This window comes from Peromyscus californicus, unplaced genomic scaffold (assembly GCF_007827085.1).
Source record: "Peromyscus californicus insignis strain IS unplaced genomic scaffold, ASM782708v3 Scaffold_14__1_contigs__length_90479793_seg_2, whole genome shotgun sequence".
Taxonomy (NCBI): domain Eukaryota; kingdom Metazoa; phylum Chordata; class Mammalia; order Rodentia; family Cricetidae; genus Peromyscus; species Peromyscus californicus.
In genome coordinates, this window is record NW_026294436.1 from 48,261,195 (window position 1) to 48,286,049 (window position 24,855).

General features: G+C 41.7%; 1 protein-coding gene across 2 annotated transcripts in view; it reads right to left on the bottom strand.

Moving 5' to 3' along the window:
- Positions 1-2,578: 2,578 nt before the first annotated feature.
- Positions 2,579-24,855, bottom strand: part of Fmo1 (flavin containing dimethylaniline monoxygenase 1) — a 31,424-nt gene continuing 9,147 nt past the window's right edge. For both annotated transcript variants that reach the window (XM_052737411.1, XM_052737412.1), the window contains 7 exons: positions 15,401-15,589; positions 13,913-14,075; positions 10,567-10,709; positions 8,940-9,139; positions 6,236-6,591; positions 5,673-5,745; positions 2,579-3,309 (listed from right to left, as the gene is read on the bottom strand). In XM_052737411.1, the coding sequence (XP_052593371.1) occupies positions 2,967-3,309; positions 5,673-5,745; positions 6,236-6,591; positions 8,940-9,139; positions 10,567-10,709; positions 13,913-14,075; positions 15,401-15,589 (1,467 nt within the window). In that variant the 3' untranslated portion in view covers positions 2,579-2,966. The remainder of the gene's footprint in view (positions 3,310-5,672; positions 5,746-6,235; positions 6,592-8,939; positions 9,140-10,566; positions 10,710-13,912; positions 14,076-15,400; positions 15,590-24,855) is intronic.

Consider the following 24,855-nt stretch of genomic DNA (forward strand, 5'->3'; position numbering starts at 1 on the left):
GGAGTCAGGAAGCCAACATGAATAAAGGTGGATAGCAAGACCCAACTGGGAAGCCCAGTGGTTTGCTCAGTTTAGCTAAATGCTGTCATGTGGGAATAGAAGCTCAATATGCTGAGGCTTTAGTCTCAGCCTACCCCTCCTCTCCTCTCTCCTTCCCTCCCTTCCTTGCTTCCCCCCTACCTCTCCTCTCCTAGGTCTTGCTGCGTAGCCCAGGCTAGCCTGAAATTGTTGGGATCCTCTTTCCTTGAGTGAGTGCCTGGACTAGTGGTGTGCACCACCACTTTTAGCTAGGCATCTCTTTCAGTAGAAGCTGCAAATCCAGATTTTAATATGGAATGTTTTCTGAGCAACAGATTATTTTTAAAAAAAATTGAGAAAAGTTAAATAGTTTTCATCAATGAATACAAATGCATCCCTCATCTTCAACACTAAATAATTAAACTCTCAATACTAAAATAATTAAGTCCTCTCTCCAATAAGAGTTCTTGCTATGAGGTCCAGGTTGGCCTTGAACTTTCTATGTATCCTTTTTGCTCACCCTTCAGAGTGCTAATATTACAGGCATGAGCCATGGAGCTCAACTTCATTAACCTTTTGATACATTCTCTCTCTCTCTCTCTCTCTCACACACACACACACACACACACACACACACACACACACACACACACAACTTCCATTTGGTAAACCACTTAAAAATAATTTGCCAACCTCAGGATGGCACCAGGATGTTTCAGTGTATATCTTACAAGAATGCCCCCCCCATGCACATTCAACAATTCATTGTGTACTTTAAAATCCCCCTGAAATGTCTTACAGGTATGTTGGAACTGGCTTGTATAGAGAATGTGTGTGCATGTATTCCAGCTCTGAATTCAACATCACAAGACATTAGTCATAGTGGGAATATTTACATTAAGTAAACTGGCAGGCGGTGAAGTTGGCTTCCTTCACTCTGGGCCAGCTGTTCTCTACCAGAATATCAGTACTTTAAAAGTAGCTTTAATGAAACATGGCTGATAAAAGACTGCACACATGTGATGTAGGCAGTTGTTTGAATCTGAATACCCCCATGAAGCCACTGCCACAATGAAGGCCATAAGCATCCATTGTCTCTGACAGGTTCCTCACCCACCTTTCGTTTATCGAGTCTGTGTGCAGAGAAGGCACAAACATGTAACTCAAGATACACTATCTTAATTATCCAGGGAACAGTATAGGATTAGGAGTGGTAGGGACTGTTTACAGCAAATTTATCCATTTTTTTCATCTTACATAATTGAAACTTCATACCCGTTGTATAACAACTATTCTCTCCTATGGTCAATCCCTCACCCCAAATGACTACCATTGTGCTCTCTGCTTCTATAAATTAGAAAATTATAGATACTTTATATGGCATCTGTCTTCCTATGACAGGTTTATTTCACTTAGCATAATGTCCTACAGGTTCATCCACTTTTGTAGCAGAATTCCCCTCCCTCCACTTTTTTTGTAGCTAGGGTCTTACTATGTAGCTCTGGGTGCCCTTGAACTTGCTATATAGACCCTTCTGGCTTAGGAAAAGTAAGAGATCATACTTACTTTGTCAACATCATACAACTAAAAAGTGATGGAGCCCATGGTCCTAAGGTTTGGGCTTGCTTCTCTAAGCATCCCTCCAAAGTTAGGCATGTGGAAAGACCAAGAGCACTGGTATAGGAAATGGATATTTCAATTTCAGACTAGTCCAACAGGGGGTGCTCAGAGTGTATATTAGAAACAAGCTCAGAAACTATAAAATTACCCCGAGAGACTGAACACTTCAGAAGTTCTTCTGAGTTACAGAGTCAGGAGAGCCAGAGTATTTTGCCACTGTGATCTGGGGATTCTGGCTGGCCCTGTCTCATGCTGATCACTAATCATCACCTCCCTGATCCTCATTAGATTCCTGAAGGATGCTAAAATACCAGCTCCACTGCAGGGCACTTCAGAAGTCATCCAGGATGTTCTCAGTGGGGACAGTTATCTACCATGAGTGTCTGCTACGTAGTGAAATGGGTCAGGAGGGATGTTAGAAATTATCCTGGGAGCCAGCAGGGTGGGTTAAAGTGAAATAATCTTTATTTAATTTAGCCCCAGTACCCACTCTTGCCTGACACCAGAGTTCCTTGGTCCTCTCCTCCAGCAATCTCTGAACCTCTCTTGTGAGGTGAGGCTCCATCTATAAACCTTTTAATGAGGTGAAGGAGCCCAAGCTGGCTCCTGGCAGGGTACCACTTTCATCCTATGTGACTGTGAGAGGAAGTGGCTCTACTCTGGTCAAATACTGCTCTTGAGATGGTGTTGGCATTGGTTTTTCCTTTTCTTTTTATTAGAGGTGTCTTAGCTGGGTTCTTTCTCTAATGAATTCTGGTGAGAAGGGTTGACTCTCAAGAAGAGGCAGTCCATTGTCTCCTAAAGCAGCATGGTAAAGGACATATTCTCCCTTGAAAACTGTCTAGCTCATTGACCCACCCATCTTCTTACGGACTTTATTCATAGCCACCCACAGCTTGTTTCCTTCGAGCCCACAAAAAAGGACAAAAGACCACTTGGCACAAGGGGTTACTTTCATTTTATTTGTAGTCCACCTATCCACAGAGAACCATTTTAGTGCAAACCAATATTCGGTGAGCTAGGGGTTTTCATTAAGATTTAGGAAAAGAGTTTTTAGGGGAAAGAGTACTCAGAGTATTCCCTGGGGAAGCCCCTCCCTAAAAATGGGCGTGGATCCCTAAAAATTGTTGGGCATTATCTTTTGGGATTAAACCTGATGGAGCTGTTAGAGGCCCAGCAAAACCAGGGTGCCAGTGGGGTGATCAGGGGAGAGGAGAGGTTGGCCTTCACTCTCTGAACATGGTTTGTGACTATGAAGGAAAGTTGTTACATTAGAGGAATTGGAGCATTATACTCCATGCATCTGAAAAGCCAGTCAGATCCTTTTCTTACAGGAAAATCAAGAAAACAGCCACAAGCAAAGCCAGAACACTAAAGAGTTTAAACAAAGTTTCAAAGGAAGATGGGGATTCTTGTACAATTCGAGTTTTGGTGGCTTTCAGTGTCCGGTCCCACTGGGTCAAGATGGCGTTTCTGGCTCCTTCCCATTTTCCTGGACCAGTCAGGCGGAAATGGTAAGGTGTGCACGGGCCAAAGAAGATGCTCAGAGCCAGGCGTGGGTCGGTCAGGAGCATGGCCCGCAGATCCGGTTTTGCCTTGATAGAGGTCAGGAGGTCGTCTATGTATGTAATATAATCTGATTGCAAAGCCTTGCAGTAGCACAAGCCAAACCTTTCCAATAGGAAGAATGGGAAGAAAAGGAACGATAGTTACAATGATAATAATTCTAGAACAAGTAAATGGAGACTTTGTCCAAAACAAACACTGCCACAAGATCAGGAACAGCCTGATGTATTCTTCCATTATGCCCATAGACATCTAAAGTGGTCTCTTCCTATTTCTTTTGTTGTTTCTTTGGGACAGGGTCTCAAACTGTAGCCCAGGCTGGTGTCTCACTCATGGCAATCTTCCTGCCTCACCCCTCCTAGTGTTGAGAGCACAGTCATGAGTCACCACACTTGGCTTCATTCTTTCTTTTTTTTTTTTTTTTTTTTTTTGGTTTTTCGAGACAGGGTTTCTCTGTGTAGCTTTGCGCCTTTCCTGGAACTCACTTGGTAGCCCAGGCTGGCCTCGAACTCACAGAGATCCGCCTGGCTCTGCCTCCCGAGTGTTGGGATTAAAGGCGTGCGCCACCACCGCCCGGCTTTCATTCTTTCTTAAAGCTCAATTATTTCTTCATTTGTACAATATGATGAGCCACAAAATTCCACAGAGTGAAATTCTCATACCTCTACTATTAGCCCTTTGACTCGTTGGCTGACTTTTGTGGCAGGAAGATTCTACATTATCCAGTAGTTCTAATTATTTATCCATTATACTGGCATCCTATAATGCGACAAGGCCCTATTCTAGACTGAGGATTAACGAAAAAAAAAAAAAAAGTCAGGACTGGAGAGATGGCTCAACAGTTAAGGGTTCTTACTGTTCTTGTAGAGGACCTAAGTTTGGTTCCCAGCACCCACATGGGAGCTCATAATTGCCTGTATCTCTAGTTCCAGGGATCAGATGCTCTCTTGTGGCCTCTGAAGGCCTCTGCATGCATGAGATGCAGGCACACACATACACATACACCCACCCCACCTTTTAGAGAAGAAATATCTACAGCGCTTTTATTGTCTTGGACCTTAATGCCTAGACAAGGATAGAGCAACATTTGAAATGTGAGAATCTATGAATGAGATAAGTCAGTTATTAAAATGGAGTAATTAAAAAAAAAGACTTATTCTTAATGTCAAACTGGCCAGAGTTTCACTGTGTATCCCAGGCTGGCTTCAGACTTGCAGCAATCCTCCTGCTGCAGCCTCTCAAGCACTGAGATTACAGGTATAAGCCAATGAATTTGGCTAATTTCTTAGTGTGTGTACACAAGTGTGTGAATGTTCGTAGTGTGTGGCTGCATTTGTATATGCAGGTGTGTGTATGTGTGTGTGTGTGTGTGTGTGTGTGTGTGTGTGTGTGTGTGTGTGTGTGTATGTGTGTAGAGGCAAGAAGATAATCTGGGGCGTTGTTCCTCAGGCCAGTTCTTGAAAACAGAGCCTTTTTTGAAAAATTACCAAGTATGTTAGGCTGACCAGTCAGTGAGCCCTAGGACTCTGCCTCTCAGCACTGGGGATTGAAAGCGTTTGGCGGTACAGATGGCTTTTTTTTTTTCAGTGTATTCTGGGGACCAAACTCAAGTCTTGATGCTTGCAAGGCACTTTACAAATGGAGTAATCCTACTAGCTCACTTTAAAAATTCTTCCTTCTTTTAAAAAAAATCTTCCATAGAGCCCTTTAGATCTTCAAGTAAAGATTTGCTTGGCAGTGAAACAGATAAAGTCAGAGGTATTTTTGCTGCTCGGGAGCCATAGCAGACAATAGTCATGGGTCTCTTCCTTGTTGCCCATATCTCTTCCATTCCCTTTGGCCCTTGAGTGGGCATGAAGAGCAGAGCATGAGCAGCACCCCCCTCTGAAGAAGGCCCACTGGAAATGCTAACAGCTTTGGGGGCCATTACAGGGCTTCTGTGTCTACTGCAGGATGTCTTTATGGTAACACAGAGGCAGCCATTGACAATGCACAATGAGTGAGCATGGCTGCCTTGAAACAAAACCACATACAGTCACCCTGGTTTAAATTTTATTTAACAAAAATTGCAAAATCTTTATCTTCAACAACTATTTGAAAATGAAAATGAAAAAGTAGGTCAGTGGGTCTGTTCCAAAGGGCAAAGCCAACTGACTCTTGCTTTAGAGTTAACAATTTGGATGAAAATAATAAAGCCAGTAGAGACCTCTTGAGTAGACAGAGCCTCCCAGGAAGCACACACTCTGCCTGCTGATTGTGAGGTGTGGGGTGAGTCCGGGTGATGCTAGATGATTCTAGGAATTTAACGATGCCTCCATTTAGCCCTTTGCCTCCTCTCTCCATACACAGGCTCTCTTAAGTTTTTCTTCAGTCTCAGGCACTTCTCTTTGGAGTGTAAAGCTCATCCCCACTTAACTGTTTCACCAATTACACTATCATTCATAAAGGACACCCATCAGTCTACTCACCCGCTGTGCTGGTTTTTCTTCCTTTCATTGACTTCCGCCATCATGACACTTGGTGGTGGTACTGTAGCTGCACCTATAAAATAAACACATGACGGTGCAATTTAACTTTAGCTCTAGGTTTTGACTGAGAGGTATGGTTGCTTTGTCATTGTGTATCTTTCATCTTTCTGGTACCCAGCTACTTACCTGTCCTTCTGCACGTGTCAGTTGTCGCCTGCGCTGACTGGTGGTGTGTTCCTGGCGTTAATACTGCTGCCTAACAAGGTGAATATTTGGCCATCTTACTAGCTACTTAATGTGACAGAACCTCAAACCTGGTTTGATCGAATGATGCCATTTAATTGACCGAACCTTTAATTTTTATTGAACCAGTTGATTCAGTCAAAATAATAGGGAGGCACATGTCTTTTTAATCCCCGATTTATCATTTGTGTTGTGATGACATAAGTCACTATGCCAGAATAACTCTTACTGAATGGATTCCATTTTTAATTTCCAGTATTAATGTTCGCATAGCAGACAACAACGTAATAAATGTGCCCAGCTATTTCTCCCACAGTTACCTTTTAGGACCTGAACAGCCCACCGAGCTTGTGTTTCGCCTGTGGGTACCATGGAGCCCAGGGGTTTGATGAGGCCAATCACAGCCAGAGTTGGTTTCGGCAGATGTGCAGGGAAGATGTACTTGTACAGCGATGCCTGCCCGTCCTCAACTTTCACTACCGATTCGTCGAGGAAGGGGAAAGCAAAGGTGTAGCCAGTGGCAAAGATGATGATGTCGATGGGCTCTTCCTTTGGGGTGTTGTTAAATATGACAGAGTTTTCCTTCACCTCCTTGATGCTTGGCTTGACCAACACTTTTCCGGTGATGATACGGCCTGGCAGCTCATCATTTAGCACGGGCTCTCTCAGCTGAACCCTAAACAGAAGCATGAGCAGCGAGATCTGCAGGTCAGCAGTGGAGTCAGTGCCCTCTTTCCTCTTCTCTTGGCTGGACCAGAGCCGCCAGTCTTGGAAGGGGCTGAACCGTATCGAAGGGTTAAGAAATGTGTTGACCACTTACGAGGGTCTGAGAGCTGAGGAGGCGGCCAGCGCCTTCTGCAGCCTCTCTCTAGCTGATTTTCACCATTCAGCTACTGCTATCATTCTAGAGACAGCAGAATGCTAAAAGACCACAAGGGAGACTGGGAAGCCCATATCTGGCAAGGACTTCTGCCCTTCTATATCGTTCTCCCTCCTCCCAGAGAATAATTGTGTAAGGAAATCACCATTGTATGCCAAAGGAACACAAACAGCATTATCTTTTTCTGGCACACCCCCTTCTCAACAGAGAAAAACATTTTTGTTGAGTCGCTTTGCTATGAGTTGAACGTGTTTATGGATTGTGGTGAATTCCCAGAAAGAGATAGTATAGCAAAATGGAAACAGAGAGAGTTGGAGGTCGTAAGCATAGTTTCTTTTATAGTGTGTGCTCGACAGAGTTTGGACAACTCAAATGGTCCTTCCGGGATTTCTTCTGTTCCTCTGAAAAGTACAGGTACTGACACTTAGGTAGAGTGAAAAAGCATACGAAAATGTCGGCTGTGGGAATTTCGGAAATGGAAAAAGACTGACTACATCAAAGAGAGAGGAATTGTGTTTCCTCAGTCCTGCCAGCCACCAGCTGGGCTAGATAAAACTAAGGACAGAAAAAGCGTTGGCAGAAAGAGTTAGAGCTCTGGAGAGATCTAGAGGTAGAAGAGGGAAATAAGGAAAGATGTGAGGACAATAGAGAGAACTGGTAAGAGGAGAGCAAACAGAGAGTCCCTGCCTATCACCACTGTGGTCTCGGGCCACAGGTCCATATTGGTCTGGAATGATATCTGGAGGAGACCAGAGAGGATTTGCAGTGTACCTGGCAATGAATTTGAATTGTTGTGATGGCTATTCTTGGTTGTCAACTTGACTACATCTGGAATTAACTAAAAGCCCAAGTTACTGGGGACACTGGTGAGGGATTTTTAGTTAACTGGATTGCTTGAGGTCAGAAGACCCATCTTAAATCCAGGCCACACCTTCTTGTGGCAGCTTAGATAAAGAAAGAAGTCTTTGCTCTTTGCCTGCTGGCCCTTCTCCTGTCTGGCAAGTCCACTCCTGCACTGGTGGAGTAAGAGCCCACTTCTTTGGGATTCTGACATTCACTGAAGTCCATCTGAGACATTCAACCTTGCAGACTGAATAACTTCTGTATTTCTGGCCTTTCCACCCGCAGACAGCCATGGTTGGACTAGCTGGACCACAGCCTGTAAGCCACTCTAATAAATCTCCATATAGACAAATGAATGACCAAATATATACCAGCTCTGTTCCTCTAATACAATTGTCTAAACTTAATGAATGACAAAGTGACACTTGGTTCTTTCTAATGGGATAAGCTACAGGTTTTAATTAAAGGTTAGACTGAAATCAAAATGGTCACAAAGGCAAGAAGGCACTGTCACTACAAAGAGACCTTAGGGCGTCTGCTGAGACTCAGCACCCCTCCCCAAACCGGCTCCCCTAGTGAAACAATGCAAAAGGCAAAGACAGATTGTTATCTTCTGTTTGCTGGATCTGAGGCCCAACCTCCTACTAAATGAGCTCGGGCAAAGTGACTAGAGTTTTTTCACACTAACAGAGAGAATATAATAATAATGCTTACCTTAAAGAGTTGTTGGCAAGGTGGAATTCAGAAATACTGAGCACTTGCTAGTTCACGCCTATTCGTGAGTAAACTTTTTTTTTTTAAAGTACTTTTTTGTTTATTGTAGCATTACTCACATTAATCATGTCCTGGCAATAGCCCAAATTTCCAAGAAAAAAATACTAAATAAAGAAAATGCAATTTATGCATACAATGGAGTATTATTTACTCTATAAATATAAGGAAATCCTCCAATAAGCCAGTCAAAGAAGGGTGAGCACTGCATGTTAACACTTTCATGAAATATCTAAAACAAACTCATCCAAGAAGAGAGCAGAACTTGCCAGCAGAGGGAGAGAGAAGGATTGGTAATTACTGCCCAATAGTGTCACGTCTCTGTTATATGAGACAAGCACATTCTAGAGATCTGTTGGTGAAGGTTTTTGTTATGTTTGGTTTTTGAGATTATAATATAATTACAACATTTCTCCCTCCCCTTTCTTCACTCAAAACCTTCACATACACCCCTCCCACTCTCCTTCACATTCATGGCCTCCTTTTTCACTAATTGTTATTACACAATTATGTACGTCAGATACATTTACCTGTCTTCTGGAGCCACACCGTAATTCACATGGTTGAACCAGCTGTTCATCTTTTTTGATATCAACCAACTCACAATTGGAGTTGGGAGAAAATTTCTGAGCATGTTCTGAAATCGTGTCATGAATACCATGTCCCACGGGTAACCTGAATCAAAGACTCGGCTGATCACCCATGCCCCTCCGGTGGTGCTGAGAAAAACCTAGAATCAACCGAAGAGTTACAGGGGTTGAAGGTTGATGTCTGATATTGTGAACATGCGCACCTGACAAGATAGTCTTGTTCTTCTAATTGTTTGAATATACCGAGTATTAAAACAGCACAGAGTGTATTATTGAATACTCATTGTTTACCAGACTTGAGAGACAATAGCAACTTACGGGGAGCTTTAAGTATCATATGAGAAGGCAACAGACATTTGGTTGTAATTTTATTTACTCACTGGAGGTGTAGGCAATGAGAACAGGGCGTGGTGGAAATTGGGAGTTGTCTACAAAGGTGATATCAATACAAGCCTTCCTTTCCCTTTTCCTTCCTTCCTTCCCTCCACCTGTCCTTCTTTCTCAGCCATATTGGCCATTTGGCCTTTTCATTCATTGGCTAGCTGATCAAGCTAAGATAATAGTGTTTTGATATCTACACAAAAAGTAATTTTCTGGATAACTGTTCAGAAAGCAAAACATTTGGCTACTCAATCTGTTGTTTGCTAATACAAACAGACTGAACAGATTGCTTTTTCTCCTACTTAAGTGATGCATGAAGGCTACAGACAGTGTTGTTATTTTTGCATAACTTTATAACATCATAGATCAGTGGACACAGCCCTGGAAACATGCTAAGAGCCTCAGGCCCATCCAAGGTTCTGATATGGGCTATTTGCACTGACTGATGCTGCCTCTTTGTCGTGATATAGAATGGTAGACACCAATTCTGCTGTAAACCGAGGGGGGGGGCATTTTTTTTTTGTTAATTCAGAAATGACAAGATAAATGTCAAAGCATGTTTTATGGTTACAGAAATTTCCAGGTAATTAGAGAAAGACAAACAATGTTCCCACAGGTGGAGATTATAGTGGTCCCACCCCTTCTAAGTTTTGTTTTCAGGAGGTCCTTTCTTTTCTTTTGGGACAATGTCACCAAATTGCTAAGTCTCTTCAAACCAATTAACCAATGTTCTAGTGAATGAACCATTCATCAACTCCTTTGTCCAAAGTAACAGGGGAGATCTCTAAGTCAGGAGCCCTCAATATTCTTTCTTCATGGTTTTTTTCACTAATTTATCTGGCATCTGTTTCCCCTACAGCTTCATGCTCCATGAGAGTGGATCTTAATTTTGTTGGTTTGGGCCCAGCACAGTGTTTGGCACATCCTGACTAGGGAAAGCTCACTTTGTGCCAAATGTAAATGTATTTTACAATGTAAGAGAAAGATCACTGCAGGAGGAGGGGGCTGGTGGGGCAAAGAGGAAATAAAGACAAGACAGTAGAAAGGCCCAAATCAGCCCTTCAGTGAGAATGTAAACGGCAGATTTGAACCAAATAAATTATGACATTTATCATAATGTCAAACAATTTGGCTGGGACATACATGTTAAGATGAAGGTTTCATTAGGTTACACCAAGAGGGGTACCTTTTTTGCTAAGTGGCTGGCCTCCACCGCAATATCTGTGCCAGAATTTCCCATTCCAACCACAAGAACTCGTTTGTCTTTAAATATGTCCGGATGTTTATATTCTCGGCTGTGGAAGTACTGCCCTTTAAAATTTTTTATGCCTACAGAGAAAACAAAAGCACATAGAGAACTTATAAAATCGGTAAGTGAAGCATAAATATTTTTTCCTTGGTAACACCTTGAAAGATGATTTAGGCTTCTTTTATTAATACTAGGATACTCTAGTTTGAGAAACTCTGGAATATGAACATACAACTTTAGAAAATATCTGGCAATTATGTACTTGATTACTTATGTGATTATGGGCAAAAGGGTTAATTATCTCATTGGACAGGGCTCTTTCTTGCTAAATGATTAAGTACTAAGCTGAAACACTGTGACATAAGACATACTGCACAAAAGAGGAAGGGTGGTGTTCTAGTCGGCAGGTGATTTATTTATGTGGTATGGCTTTTTATAAACAGGAGCAGAGAAGTGAATCACCGATTTTATTCACCAAACTTTCTGGGGACCCTGGCTACATGCCAGGCATTGTGCTAGATGATATGGGGTGGGGGAATAAGATCAATGAACCATGGTCCCCCTTCACAAGGGTTCTCATAAAATGGAGATGTTTGCTGTTGGTCCAAAGTAAAGGCTGAGATCGCTGAGTCAGAGTTGACTCAGAGAAAAAAAGGGCCGTGTGTGTGTGTGTGTGTGTGTGTGTGTGTGTGTGTGTGTGTGTGTGTATGTGTGTGTGTGTGTGTGTGTGTGTGTGTGTGTGTGTGACACCAAGACCACACCTCCTTGGCTCACTAGATAGCTCAGGCAGTTGGTGCCAAATCCTATTGAGATATCCAATGCAAACAGAAAGCTTTTGGAAAATCCTCTCAAGGCTGAGTTGCACAATCAGAAGTAATATGTGCTCAACAGAGACCCTGGCCTTTGTAGCACAAGGATAAGACATCTGGGCTCTGAGGAGAAGCACACGTGATTGTAGGAAGTGGCTGTCTTAAGTTCCCATTGAATCATTCACACTCTAGCACAAATCCTGATCAAAACTTAACCACAATTAAGATCATTTAGTATTTGGTACAGATTTTTTACCAAGTTCAAGTATTAATGAAGTTCAGGAACTCCATATAGTTCAGAGACCATTCAGGAAAGGACAACTGGAAAACCCAAGATGGACCATAGAGTTGTCTCCAGACCTGTAAGTTACCCTAGAATGTCTCCCACTCAGGCTGTTTGGGTTACAAATGGACAAATCTGAGACCAAGTGAGTCTCCTATGGATCAATATCTTCCCCTCTTACCTCACAGGAGGACAGAGTAAGAATTTACAGGAGGTGAATACAGCTGTGTTAACAAATGCTAGAATGCATGTAGCTAAAGAAATAAAACTAATTATTTTTGGGGAAATGGTACACTAATTCTAATTGTGATATATTTTTTTTTTTTACAAAGACTCTTGAGAACCCCTCTTTGGAACTGGTTTCAGAACCTGTGATGAATATTTTGGATATTTCCACTGAATTTAAATTTTTGGTTCATAACCACCCCAAAGCAGGGAGGAGATGGCAGAGTTGAGAGGTCTCCATTTCAAGTCAGAATCAGTCTTGGAGCTCAGAGCCTCCTTGAGCATCATGAGCCACGGGTTTCCCATAGGTAGTGCCTGACGAGAATGATACAAGGGCTGTGGTCTTTATGCAGCCCTCTTCACTTGATTTGTGATACACACATTTGGACAAAGTGATCTGACTTTCTCTGTTTGTCAGCGACTCCCCACCCCAGAGGCCTTGAAAGGTGAGGGAAAAGGCCAAAGACTGTGGTCTGGTGAGCCATGTGGCTTAGTGTGTGCTTTTCAGATTGGCAGCGCATCCAGTTCAAACCAGACACAGTGACTTGCATGCATTCATAGTCTGCTCTATTCTGATCTGACAAGGCTTCTGATATAGCTCCCAGGGCAGATCCAGAACAAGTCTCTGAGTTTGGACTACTGGTGTTACTCTGGGTCTTATGTAGGTTGTGATTCCTATACCAAACTTCAGTAAAATCTCTGCTCATGTCTTTAATACTAGTTACATGCTGTATTCACTTCTGTGTTGTTAGTATTTAGTATAATATATTGCGAGTACTGAGAATATGCCTTTTTTTTTTGTCTGTACTATAGAGCTTCCTGAGTTCTTGGGGGCGATCTTATACTGGGAGCTCCTTTAGAGAGATTTGAATGGCTGGCTGGCTTTTCAAGGCTTTGATCTGTAGGCAAGAATGCCAAGTGTTATGTCACCTTGAGGGCTGATGAGAGTCTGTTACTGAATGTGTCCAAGTAGAAGCTTGGAGATCACTGCTTATTTTAGTGTGTGTGTGTGTGTGTGTGTGTGTGTGTGTGTGTGTGTGTGTGTGTGTATACACTTGGGTGACAGCACATGTACACAGAAAGCATCTTTCCCTGCTGAGCCTGGCCCGGGCTCAGCTTGCTTAGGGAAGCTTCCTGCATTGGGAAGAGGTCCACCTTGGTTCTTTGTTGCAATTCTGTTGTAGGGTAGTTTTCAGGTTCTACTTCTCCTCTGCGGACCTGAGCTGAGTGAGCTCTGGGGCAGATCCAGGCCCACTGGAAGTAGGTGAGATACTGTAAGATGGATCTTGGGATCACTTCAGGTCATATCTAGATGATCTGGAGAAGAATTTCTTTCTCTAACTTTTGAAAGTTACTGCAGGCGAAATAAACCTTCAAGCCCTTGAATTTTCTATTTCCTTGAGTTGATATAGAAGTGAAATTTGGCATAGAGTAACATGAATTATGGTTGCAAAAGCTAGGTAAAGGAACCGAGACCTGATAATGTCTTAACTTGAATCCTAAGATTAATTTCCCTTCTGACTATTGCTCCAGCGCCAGGAAGCTCTCGTTTAACCCAGGGAGGTGAGCAGGCAAGCACATACCAGGTTTCTCACTCTGTTATTCCAAGACACTGCTCTTTGTGTTCTTTAAACCCAGGTTTGGCAGTGTGCAGCAGCTGCTGAGGTCAACATGTTGTGTAAGCACCCCGAATTTCAGAAGACTAAATACTGCCTGTCACTTAAGGAGGAGCACTGAACCTCAGTGAAGCAGAAACCTGCTTAGTGTGTTATCCACTGTTCTCGTCTGCATTCACAATTCGTTTGAAAGCCAAAAAAAAAAAAAAAAAAGTCTGGCTAGGCAAAGTTCCACTTGGCACAATTTTAACTATTTAATGGAAGAGCCCCAAGAATTCATCCTGGGATCAACCACATATCAGGATGGGTCCCTTGAGACAATTCAAGGTAACTGGTAGAAAATTCTGTACCTGGGAAGGAATCCAGGGGCAAGTGCGGGTTAGTTAGAAAGCCAGTGCAGACCATGACAGCGTCAAATATAGCTGAGCTTTGCTTCCCTTCGTGGAGAGTGACCACTTCCCACTGTCCAGAGATAGCAAAATCCGGGCATTTTGTAACACTGCAGACTTTGGTCTGAAAAGAATCACAGACATGATTAGCAGCTGTCAAGTTTGTTTGCAGGGCTGGCTAATACACTAGTGGACATTTCAAAAGGTCTGGGACAGATACAAAGCATACTTCATGAACAGAACCCTAGAATTCTAGTTAGGCTATCAAATCAAACATGATGTATTAGATAGAAAGCTTTTAAGTTTGAAAAAGTGAAAACCAAAGACATTGAATGATTTGCTCAAATTCTCTTTGTCAATGATAGAACATTAGGATTAGTTCACAGTTCAAATAATATATTTTTTGTTTGTTTTTATTGAACTACTATATGCAAATGAATATCAAGTTTTGATTCATTAATTGTGCTCTGAGGATCAAATGTGGCCTGCTAGGAAAGCGCTCTATTCCAAGCCCCAATCTTATAACCCATGCTTCTGATGAGGCTTGAAAATTATTCTTTCTGTTGTGAAACCTTGCTTTTCACAGAGAACTTTCTTTAACAATAGTTTCTTTAACAGAGGCAAGGATTATATATCATTGAAAGTAAAAATTTGATCATAGTTATCTTAGCTCATAAAAAGTCTTAGAGAAAACACTACTGAAATTTACCCACATCTAGAAACTGACTGCTAACCTTATGGCCTGAATTATTTGGGACTATTCCAAGGTTCAAATAACCTTGGAATTTTTTTTTATTAAATACACATACGCAAATGAGTATTAAGTTCTGATTTATTGATTAGGTGCTGGGAGTAAACCCAGGTCTTCCTATGTGGCATGTACTCTACTTCCAATCCCAAGATGTTTATAAAAAAAATTAATACAGGTAAAACTTCAAAGTAAAAATTGCTCACTAACCAAGAGGATTTGCTGTCTTTCTTTCTTTCTTTCTTTCTTTCTTTCTTTCTTTCTTTCTTTCTTTCTTTCTTTCTTTCTTTCTTTTTTTTTTTTCCGAGACAGGATTTCTCTGTGTAGCTTTGCGCCTTTCCTTGAACTCACTTGGTAGCCCAGGCTGGCCTCAAACTCATAGAGATTTGCCTGGCTCTGCCTCCCAAGTGCTGGGATTAAAGGCATGTACCACTACCGCCCGGTGGGCCGTCTTTCTTTTTTAAAAACATTCAGAGAAGTTGGGTTTCTTAAGTCCTTCCTGCTGACGTTACTGTTTGCTTTATAATACTCAAAATGCCTGTTGGGCGTCTACATTTGTATTAGCAATTCTGTCTTGTGCAAAGGTCTCATTTCTCCTACCAGTTCAGTAGCTCATCTACAGAGCTCAGAGCTGTGCTATAAAGAGGTGATAGGAGAGAAGTAAAAGAAAGCTTCCCGACTGCCAATTGTGTTCATCTTACCTTGAACTGAATGCATTTCAGAAGGTTGAACCGGCTTGCATACAGTTTGAGATATTCCAGGAATAGAGAATTTGGCACAAAGTTTGGGTAGTCTTCTGGGAATGGAAAATCTGCATAACAAGACATCTCCTTGCTACTGTTAGAAACCACAGACTTGTAAAGACTGGCTCTTCCTTCTTCAACATGTTCCTGTGTAAACAATACACACTCATGAGCATGCATGCATGCACGCACTCACACACACACACACACACACACACACACACACACACACACACACACACACAGTGGATGTTAACACTCTTGAAATCTCAAACATTAGCTGAGTTTAAGATAATATATGCTACCTGTTACTTTTAAAATAGGACTTGCATTTGGGAAATGATGGACATTGGACCCAGTGTAAACTGCTTGACCACAACCATTATTTCAGTCATGACATGGCACCAAATAAATCTGGGAGGAACTCATATTTGTGCAGCATCACAGAAAAGTTCGAGAGAATATAGAAACACATAGGCAAAAGCCTGGACACAGGCTTGGATAAAGAAGAATTGCTGGGTACCTTAGCTTCATGGATTACTCTTGGAATAATATGGAGGAACAGAATTTGAATTATGAAGGTTTTGCATAAAAAACTAAGGCTTTTGGATTTTTATAGGAAGTTCATGGCAACATAGAAATGATTCACATTAAACTTTGAAAATATAGTTTTGGTTCTATTAAAGATGTATCAGAGATTATAGAGTGTGAGGATGATGATGAAGGAATCCAGGTAAGAACCTAAGACACAAATCTTCTTGATTGCTAATGAGGACCTGAACAGAGATAATGACATTGGGACTGAGAGAGTTAGCACTTGTAGAATTGTGGAAAGACAAATGGCACAGGATTATGAGAGAATTTGAGTTAGAAAGACAGAAGGTTAGTGATTCAAGACTGGACAACTGTGTGCATGGCCCTAATCAATTTCCAGCCTCAGTTTGGACTCAAGTAGTTAGTTAGTAGCAGTGATATAGCACACAACTCCTGCAATATTGAGGAGTATGTTTAGTAATTCTTTGACTATATGTTGCCTCTGTCTTGTGGGTAGTATTATGGAGGACTGTTGATTTCAAAGGGAAAGTCCTTAGTATTATAACATGATTTGTAATCACACACACATTTTCTTTTTACAGAAAAATAAGTTATTTTATTTATATGAATAAGTGGAAACATGAACATAAACCTTTCATATGGATAGGCTTACTCTGTTCCCAGCATATGAATCTAGGTATGAACAAAATGCATAGCAATCATAGAGAATATAATTAAATATGATTAAAAGTTAATGTTACTGGTTTAAATTAGTGGGACTGGTCCATATCAATTTATATGAGTGGATTGTAAATTGGTATGTGATCTCACATCAGATGGCTTCACTTTAGCTGCCTAAAACAAGACCTGGACAATAATATCTATAGTTCTGCTAATGCAGAAGGGAGAAATCTCAGGGTGTCACACCCCAGACAAAGAACTACTGGCCACTGATGACTGCTGACAGAGAAAGAATTAGCCTCTCCCAGGGATAAGACTCTTAATTGGTTATCCAATACAAAGTTGTAAACCACACTAAATAGACTCGACAGGTTGTACTTACATACTTATGTATTTATATTTTATATATATATGTAGCAATAATAAAAAAAGGCTATCAATTTGAGAGGGAGTGAGGGAGGACATGGGAAGGGCTGGAGAGAGGAGAGAGAAGGGGAAAGCGATGTAATTATATTTTAAAATCCATCACCCTTTGCTTCACTGTGGATAGCAGTTTTTAAACAGAATACTTTGAACTGATATGGCATTAAAATCTTCCATTTCAGTCAACATACCTTTGTGACATTTGTTTCTCTTCTTAGAATGCTTCTAAGCAATACTTAGGAATAGTCTGTATTTACTTTATCCTCATAAGCAGGATATTATCATCCATGGACTCCAAACTAGGTACATTGATAAGCAAGAAGCTAGCTTAATTATCACAGCAAAACCCTTTGATATTGGGTTGGGGTATATTAGTGTGAGAGCATTTGTCTATCATGCGTAACGTCCTGGGTTCCATCCTTAGTACCACAAACAAAACAAAACAAAACACCCTTAGACATTAATGCAGCATCATATAATCAAAGCGCACCTATAGTTATTTAAGATGGAGAACTGTTATTTTACACAAAATACTTTCTTTAACTAAAAGTTACAAGTGTAGCAGTGACTACCACCTATGTGTACACTTTCAAATAAAAATATGTCTTTTTCTGTAATTGTTATGTTTAATGGCATTTACTGAAATTAATTTTATAATCTCTAACTCAATAGAAATGATTATATTTTGCACAGTTTTTTACTTACATTTTCTTAAAAGTTTATTTTTCTTGGCCGGGCGGTGGTGGCGCACGCCTTTAATCCCAGCACTCGGGAGGCAGAGGCAGGCGGATCTCTGTGAGTTCGAGGCCAGCCTGGTCTCCAAAGCGAGTACCAGGAAAGGCGCAAAGCTACACAGAGAAACCCTGTCTCGAAAAACCAAAAAAAAAAAAAAAAAGTTTATTTTTCTTATACTTTAAAAGTCAAAATATGCCATGGGCCATATTTGAGTAACAAAACATTACAACAGCATTACCCAATAGAAATGTGATAGAAACTGTATTTACAACTTCTTTTGAGTAGCCATACATTAAAAAACAAGTGAAGGTTATTAAAAATATACTTCACCTAATTAAATATATATAAATATTTCAGCATATAACCAACCTAAAGTTATTAATGAAGTAGTTTGCTTTATTTTCCACATTAAGCTTTCAAAAATTATCTCTGCCTTTCCTACTTTCTTTCTTTCTATCTATCATCTATCTATCTATCTATATATGTTAAATTTTCTTAGTATTGGCTCAGCCAGTTGCCTGGATATTCTGTGAGATCCCATGCTTTCTGAGAATTGATGGGACCATTTAGGAGAAAAGTTTTGTTTTCATGAAGAGGGGAAAATGAATGAGAGAGGCGAGGGAGAGCTGGGCTCTGGAGAAAAGGAAACTGGATCCACATATCTCAGTTGACACAATATGCTGGGAAATTCTACCATAACTACTTGAATTTAGAACTGAAAGTAAGTGAAATAAAAATTCAGTTCTTTCCTCATCCCAGCTACATCTGAGGTGCTGTGTGTGCGTGGCAGAGTGTAGGGAGACCCTTCAAGCTTCAGGGGAGCATGGGCACTAACTATAAAGTGGGTTTGATGTGCTCCAAACAGCAGTGAGCTTCCCTCTGAGCTATAGGAATAAGAATGTAGCTATGAAGAGCTAAAGTCCTGATGAGTGAGAACCAACTACCCAGAGAAGAAGCTGTGCTGTCAGAAGAAATGATTGTAAACACTTGGAGATCAGTTTGTATAGGGCCCAAATTCTCTCAAGTTTCTATGGCTTCCAGGAACTTCACAACTGTATTATTGCTAGTACAGACAATTTTCAGTAAAGATAAATCACACACACACACACACACACACACACACACACACACACACACACACACCAGGGAGTAATGAGAGCCCGCTGGAACTAAATAAGCCAAGCTACCCTGTATTTCATGAACTCTTACAGCAACTGAACAAACAAATAAAAAAGAGGGTGGGAGTGGAGAAGCCCTCTATTTTGCAAAACTTAGAAAATGCTTGGAAACGCAGAAAAAGAGCTTCCAGGAAACACCGAAGCCTGTTGTGAAATAATTTGTTACAGATGTTAGCCGCAGAGAGAACGCTTAGCCCTTAGGGTCAGACCCACAGCGAACTCTGTTCTTTTCTCTCTTTTCTCCCACCAATTGCTTCTCTTGCAGAAAGACCAGGGCTTGAGTACTGAGCACATGTGTAGTGAGCATGGGTCCATGTTACCACTCAGTGCTATTTGTGAGTCCCGGACCAGCATTTGCCTCAGTGATGCCCCAGTCTGCTCCGGTGATTCCCAGACCCTCTGGATCTGTCTCCAGACGATCCCTCCCTGCCAGCTGCAGGCACTCCTGGGTGCCTCAGCTATTTGCCCTGGCACGCAGTGTGGGAGTATATGCCTGCTGAGAACTGATGGGGTCATCTAGGGGAGCAGTTTAGTCCTCATGCAGTGAAAAAAAATGAATGAAAGGGATTAAAGAGAGAGGGGCTTTGGAGAAAGGGACAAGAGAAGAGAAAAAACCGGAGGGAGGGTTTGGGGCTTCTGGTCCACTTTGGTTCTGCAGCACAGTGGGATCAGGGTGCTTGGTGGGACCCTGCACAACTCAGGGTTTGCCTGACCTTTGAACTGTGAAACCGACTAGAACTGCAAGGCATGTCTCCATAGCACAGGGGCAGACTGCCCAGGTTCACATTGAAGCTCTTTATTTTTACTGAGTGCTCTTCGGAACTTTCCCCGCCTGTGTGGAGGAACAGCGGTATGCACCCCCTGGGCTAAATGGACACGGACGTGGCAAGCTACTTGAAACAGCTCTGCTGAGCTTCTCATTAACGTTAACTATTAGCTGTGATGTCAGGGGGACAGCTCAGGAGAGCGGCTGGCAACCGAGGTGCTGTGGGTCAAAGGTCTTTTCTTTCTCATTCTGAGAAAGAACTTAAAATTGGGTGGGTGGGTGGGGAGAGTATCTGGAAGGACTCGGGAGGGGGAAGAATATGATCAAAATATATTTAAATCTAAAAGTTGCTTTAAATAATAAAAATCTAATAAAAAAGCAAAAAAAAAATGGGACACGGAATTAAACAGAGAGTTCACAAAAGGGTAAACACAAATATCTGAGGAACATTTTTAAAAATGGTCAACATCCTTAGGCATCAGGGCCATGAAAATTAAAACAACTTTGAGATTTCATCTTACCCCAGTCAAAATGGCTAAGATTAAAAACAAAAGTAAAACAAACACAAAAAGTGTTGGTCCGTACGTGGTGAAAAGAAGAACATCTACTGATTGTTGGTAGCCATGCCAATTGGTGCAGAAACTACGGAAATCAATGGGCATATACCCAAAGGATCCCAGTCATCTACGTTCTCTGATGCTCTAGTCATAACAGCCAGGAAGTGGAGGTGGACTAGATGTCAATCAACTGACGAACAGAAAATGAAAATGTGATACATTTACACAATGGAATTCAGCTCCGAAACCAAAGTATGGCATTCATAGGGAAATGGATGGAGCTGGAAACACTTATTCTGAGTGAGGTAACCCAGTCTCAGAAAGACATATGTCACATTTTTTCCTCCTCTCATTTTTGGATATTGGCTTTTCATCTTCAGATATATGTATTTCACTTGGAATATCCATAAAGATCACGAAATTAGTAAGGGACCGTGGTGGGATGGTTTTCAAGAGAGGGTAAACAGAGTGCGAGGGTACAAAGGGCTAAAGGGGAATAATGGAACAGGCTGGGCTAAATTGGGGTAGTGACTGGGTAGGAGAGGTAGAGGTGGAAATACAGGGAGGGATGGTTAGCTTTAAAGGCCTTTCAAAAAAGTAGGAACCTACTACTGTAAAAGCTTCCTAAAATATGTACATATAAACAAATAAGAAGAGTTACCCTATAATGAGAGGACAATGCCCCTACTAGACATTATAGGCTTACAAATAAAAATCCCAGTGCCAGAAGTGGGTTATCTCTTTTGAAGTTTTTTGCCTTTGTGGACCCACAGACCCACAAACATTAGAGGCCATTGCCAGTCCTCTTTTATCCCCTCCGGACTTGATAGTAAAGACACTATTGCTGGAGATGCCCCATAGTTGAGCCACAGAACATGGAGAAATCAAACTGGTATTGGCCTAGGAGATTCATCCATGCAGGCTGGCTTTCAGAGTGCTAGAAGGTACTATGCATGCTATTGGAGAAGAAAAGAAATCATCAGTCTTACCCAACCGTGAACGCTGTGAGTTACTATAATGACTGAACTAGCAAGACAAGCTCACTGTTCTTGCAATTGTGGTACATACATCATGGCAGTAACGACTACTTTCTGATTGGGTTTAAATCCCACTACACAAGATGAAACCCATATCTTGTACCTTATAGAGCCAAGAATGAGTCCTAGAGATCGAAGAATGCTCACCCCTCAGTGGTACATCTATATCACAGCCCCCCCCAACCCCCCTTCTCAGGGATCTTTGTAGAAGAAAGGGTAGAAATATTGTAAAAGCCGGGGGTAGTGTTTTCAGGACACAAAAAGGCAGATACATTTGTGAATTCACAGGTGTTGTGACAACAGGTACAGATCCTACTCTAGCTCAAGCCAGAAATGTCCCAGCATGGAAAAGAAAGGTGGACAGGAAGTCCAATCCCTAGGAGAGGAGCTACTGGGGGAGGGAGAGTCAGTTTTTATTAAAGGTATACTGCTGGTAGGTTGACCACCGTCTGGTAGAAGGTCATACATTCAAGAGTATATGGGAAGCACAAATTGGACTTGACTGTTAAAAAAAGGGGGGAACATAAGGGTTGGTAGGACAGGGGGAGTAGATCTGGAAGGAGCTGGGGGAGGGGGGTGAATATGATCGAAACGTATTGTGTTAAATACTTAAAGTACAATGAAAATGAGAAAACCCCCACAAAGCATAAAGTAAAAATATAAGTTCTTTTGAAATGATATTTTATTAATTCGTTGAGAATTCTATACAAAATATCTTTATTTTATATTATTTAACTAAAATTTTAATTACACTTTAATTATATCATAAAAAAGAAAAAAGATGGCAATAAGGTTCCTAACAACTGAGATGTAGCAGTAAGTGAGAGAACGCATCACCATTTCCAGCACTGCTTCCTGGTGACAGTCACTCTCCCTGAAGGACAGGGACCAGCTCTTGGGTCTGTGGAGAGCTGTAGAAACCTTTGAGGAAATCTGTTGTAGTCCAAGAATCTAAGCTCAGTGAGGGGAGAGGTTTGTCTAGTGTACTCCAATATGGATAACAGGAATTCAATAAATTATTAGAATACATGAATAAAATGAAACCCACCAAGACTAATGAAGTTTTAGAATTAAGACTTTTAAAGAAGGTTGTAGGGGCCAGTGAGATGGCACCACACAAGCTTGGTGACCTGAGTCTTTTCTGTTCTGTTCCCCAGAACCCATGTAAAGGTGATTCCACAAAGGTATGCTTTGACCATCAGACACTTGCACACACAGTAATACATGAAAATGCCTTTTAAAAGGTTATGCAAATTAAGTTAACCAAGTCTAAGGAAGCAAGAGCTGAAGAATAATTTCTCAACGATTCACAGGAATGACCTATTTTTATGCTTCACCTTTCCCCTTATTGAAAATAAAAATAGAGGAAAAGTTCATAGTAGGCTATCAATAAATATTTGCTGAATAAATGAAAGGATGTATGTGAAGATCTTGATATACAGACAGGAAGGTATCATCCTTTGGATGGTGGTTAAACCCTGAAATCTGTCATGGGGTATTCGTCAGCCAGTACTGTTAATTCTCTCCAGAGAATGCTGCTGTGGTTTTACTCAAAGACTACCTGCCAAGTTCTCTTCCTACAGTTAAGTTCTGTAAAAATAATATTTATTATTAGTGGCAAGACAAACCCTCAAATTCCTTTCCTTCAATTATTTTATTGTTTTGGGAGACAGGGTGACAAGTAGCCCAGGCTGGCCCCTTACTATGTAGCTGAAGATGAGCTTGACCTTCCTTCCAGTCTTCCTACCTCTGGGGACTGAACCCCGGGCTTCATGTGTCCTGTCTTCTAGCAGCTAAGTACAACCCCAACTATTATTTTATAGCTGAGACCATCAGACAGTAGTGCCACTGGTGTGAGCCTCTCCTCTTCCCTCAGCTGCCAGAGAGGCTCACTGTGACAAAGGTGTTCCCTATACATGCTCTCTATCCACTTGAGAGGCAGTCAGTCAGAAGTAGTCTTTACCAATGTGTTGCCTTTTTAAAATTATATTATTAGTGATTTCCATCCACTCCTGGCTCAGTCTATGATGCCCTTACCTTTTCATCTCAACCTCTGTCTGCTGTGATAGCTAGGAGGACCAGAATCATGATCCTAGGAGTGGCCGATTAAATGAATGAGTTCATAATCTTTATAACATTTGTGCTCTCTTCCTATTTGGAAATGGAAGCTGTCTGAATTCTTTGGCTTTGAATGGGGGTACCTTACCTTCTCTGAATCTCAAGATGTTTTTGAGCTAATCTTTACTCTTGGTGGTGGTAGTGGGTGGTGTGTGTGTGTTGGGGAAAGAGGGAGACTGAATATCTCAGGGGACTCATAGCATATTGGAGCTGGAAGACAACTTCAAGGTTGCCTAGTGCAGGGACTTTCAAGGTATCGTAGTGGTGCCTCCAGGCTGCTGTATATACAGAGAGATGCTAGATGATGATGGGGAAGATTTCCCTAATCCCAACCCTTGGAAATCCATTTAGCATTAACCCATTTGTCGAACTTGGTTTCATTTTATAAATAAAGTCATAGAGATGAAATGTCTTGGTGTCTGGGTGCCATTTTAACTTGGCAGCTGCTAGATAATCCTGTTAGTCTTTTTGTTTTTCTTGCAGTTTGTCACATTTCCTGTGTGTGTGTGTGTGTGTGTGTGTGTGTGTGTGTGTGTATGTGTCTGTGTTACACCTGTAGAGGACATAGCTGGATGTTCGGTATCTTCCTCTATCATTTTTTTTTTTTTTTGAGACAGGGCCTCTCACTGAACATAGAGCTCACTGATTGGCCAGGCTGTCTGACCAGCAAGCCACCAAGACCCTCCTGTCTCTGTCTCCCCACCCTAGGATTGCAGGCTTGAGCCACCACACCCAGCTTTTCCCATGGGTGCTGGAAATCTAAACCCAGGTTTTCATGGTTGTACAGCAAGCACTTTACCCTCTGAGCTCGCCCCCAGCCCTCTCCCACATAATTCTTTCTTAAAATGACAAAATTCTTTCTTAAAATTAATTCCCTTTCCCACCCCTACACCCTCTTCACCCCACAAAACTGCTGTATTTTCCAGTAAGAACCAAGGCCACTGATACTAGTGCACCTTCATCTTCTCACCTCTCTGCTTCAGCGTGGCTGACTGTGCTCTCTCTTCTGTACTTTCTCCCTCCCCTGTGCTCCCTCTCCCTTCCTCCAGTCTGTGGGGAAGAGTACACCTTTCCTCTTTGTCTTTCCTGGACTAATCCCCTTTCTTGTGCCTGCAATCCCACTCCCTTCTTTTTCTGTCAGGATGGTGTCTCAGTTTGGACTGGCATATTCAATCACGTCCTGTCATCTAGGGACTTCCAGTCTTCAGCTACCGTCATCTTTGAGCCTTTCTGTCATGCATATATTCAAATATAACAATAACAGCAGCAGCAGCAGTTGCAGCAGCAAAGAATTTCCTGTATTTTGCTCTCTTGCATTGCTACGGGAGTTGCCCAGACATTCATCCACTCACTTCCCTTCTATTACTCCTCTTATGTGTACTGC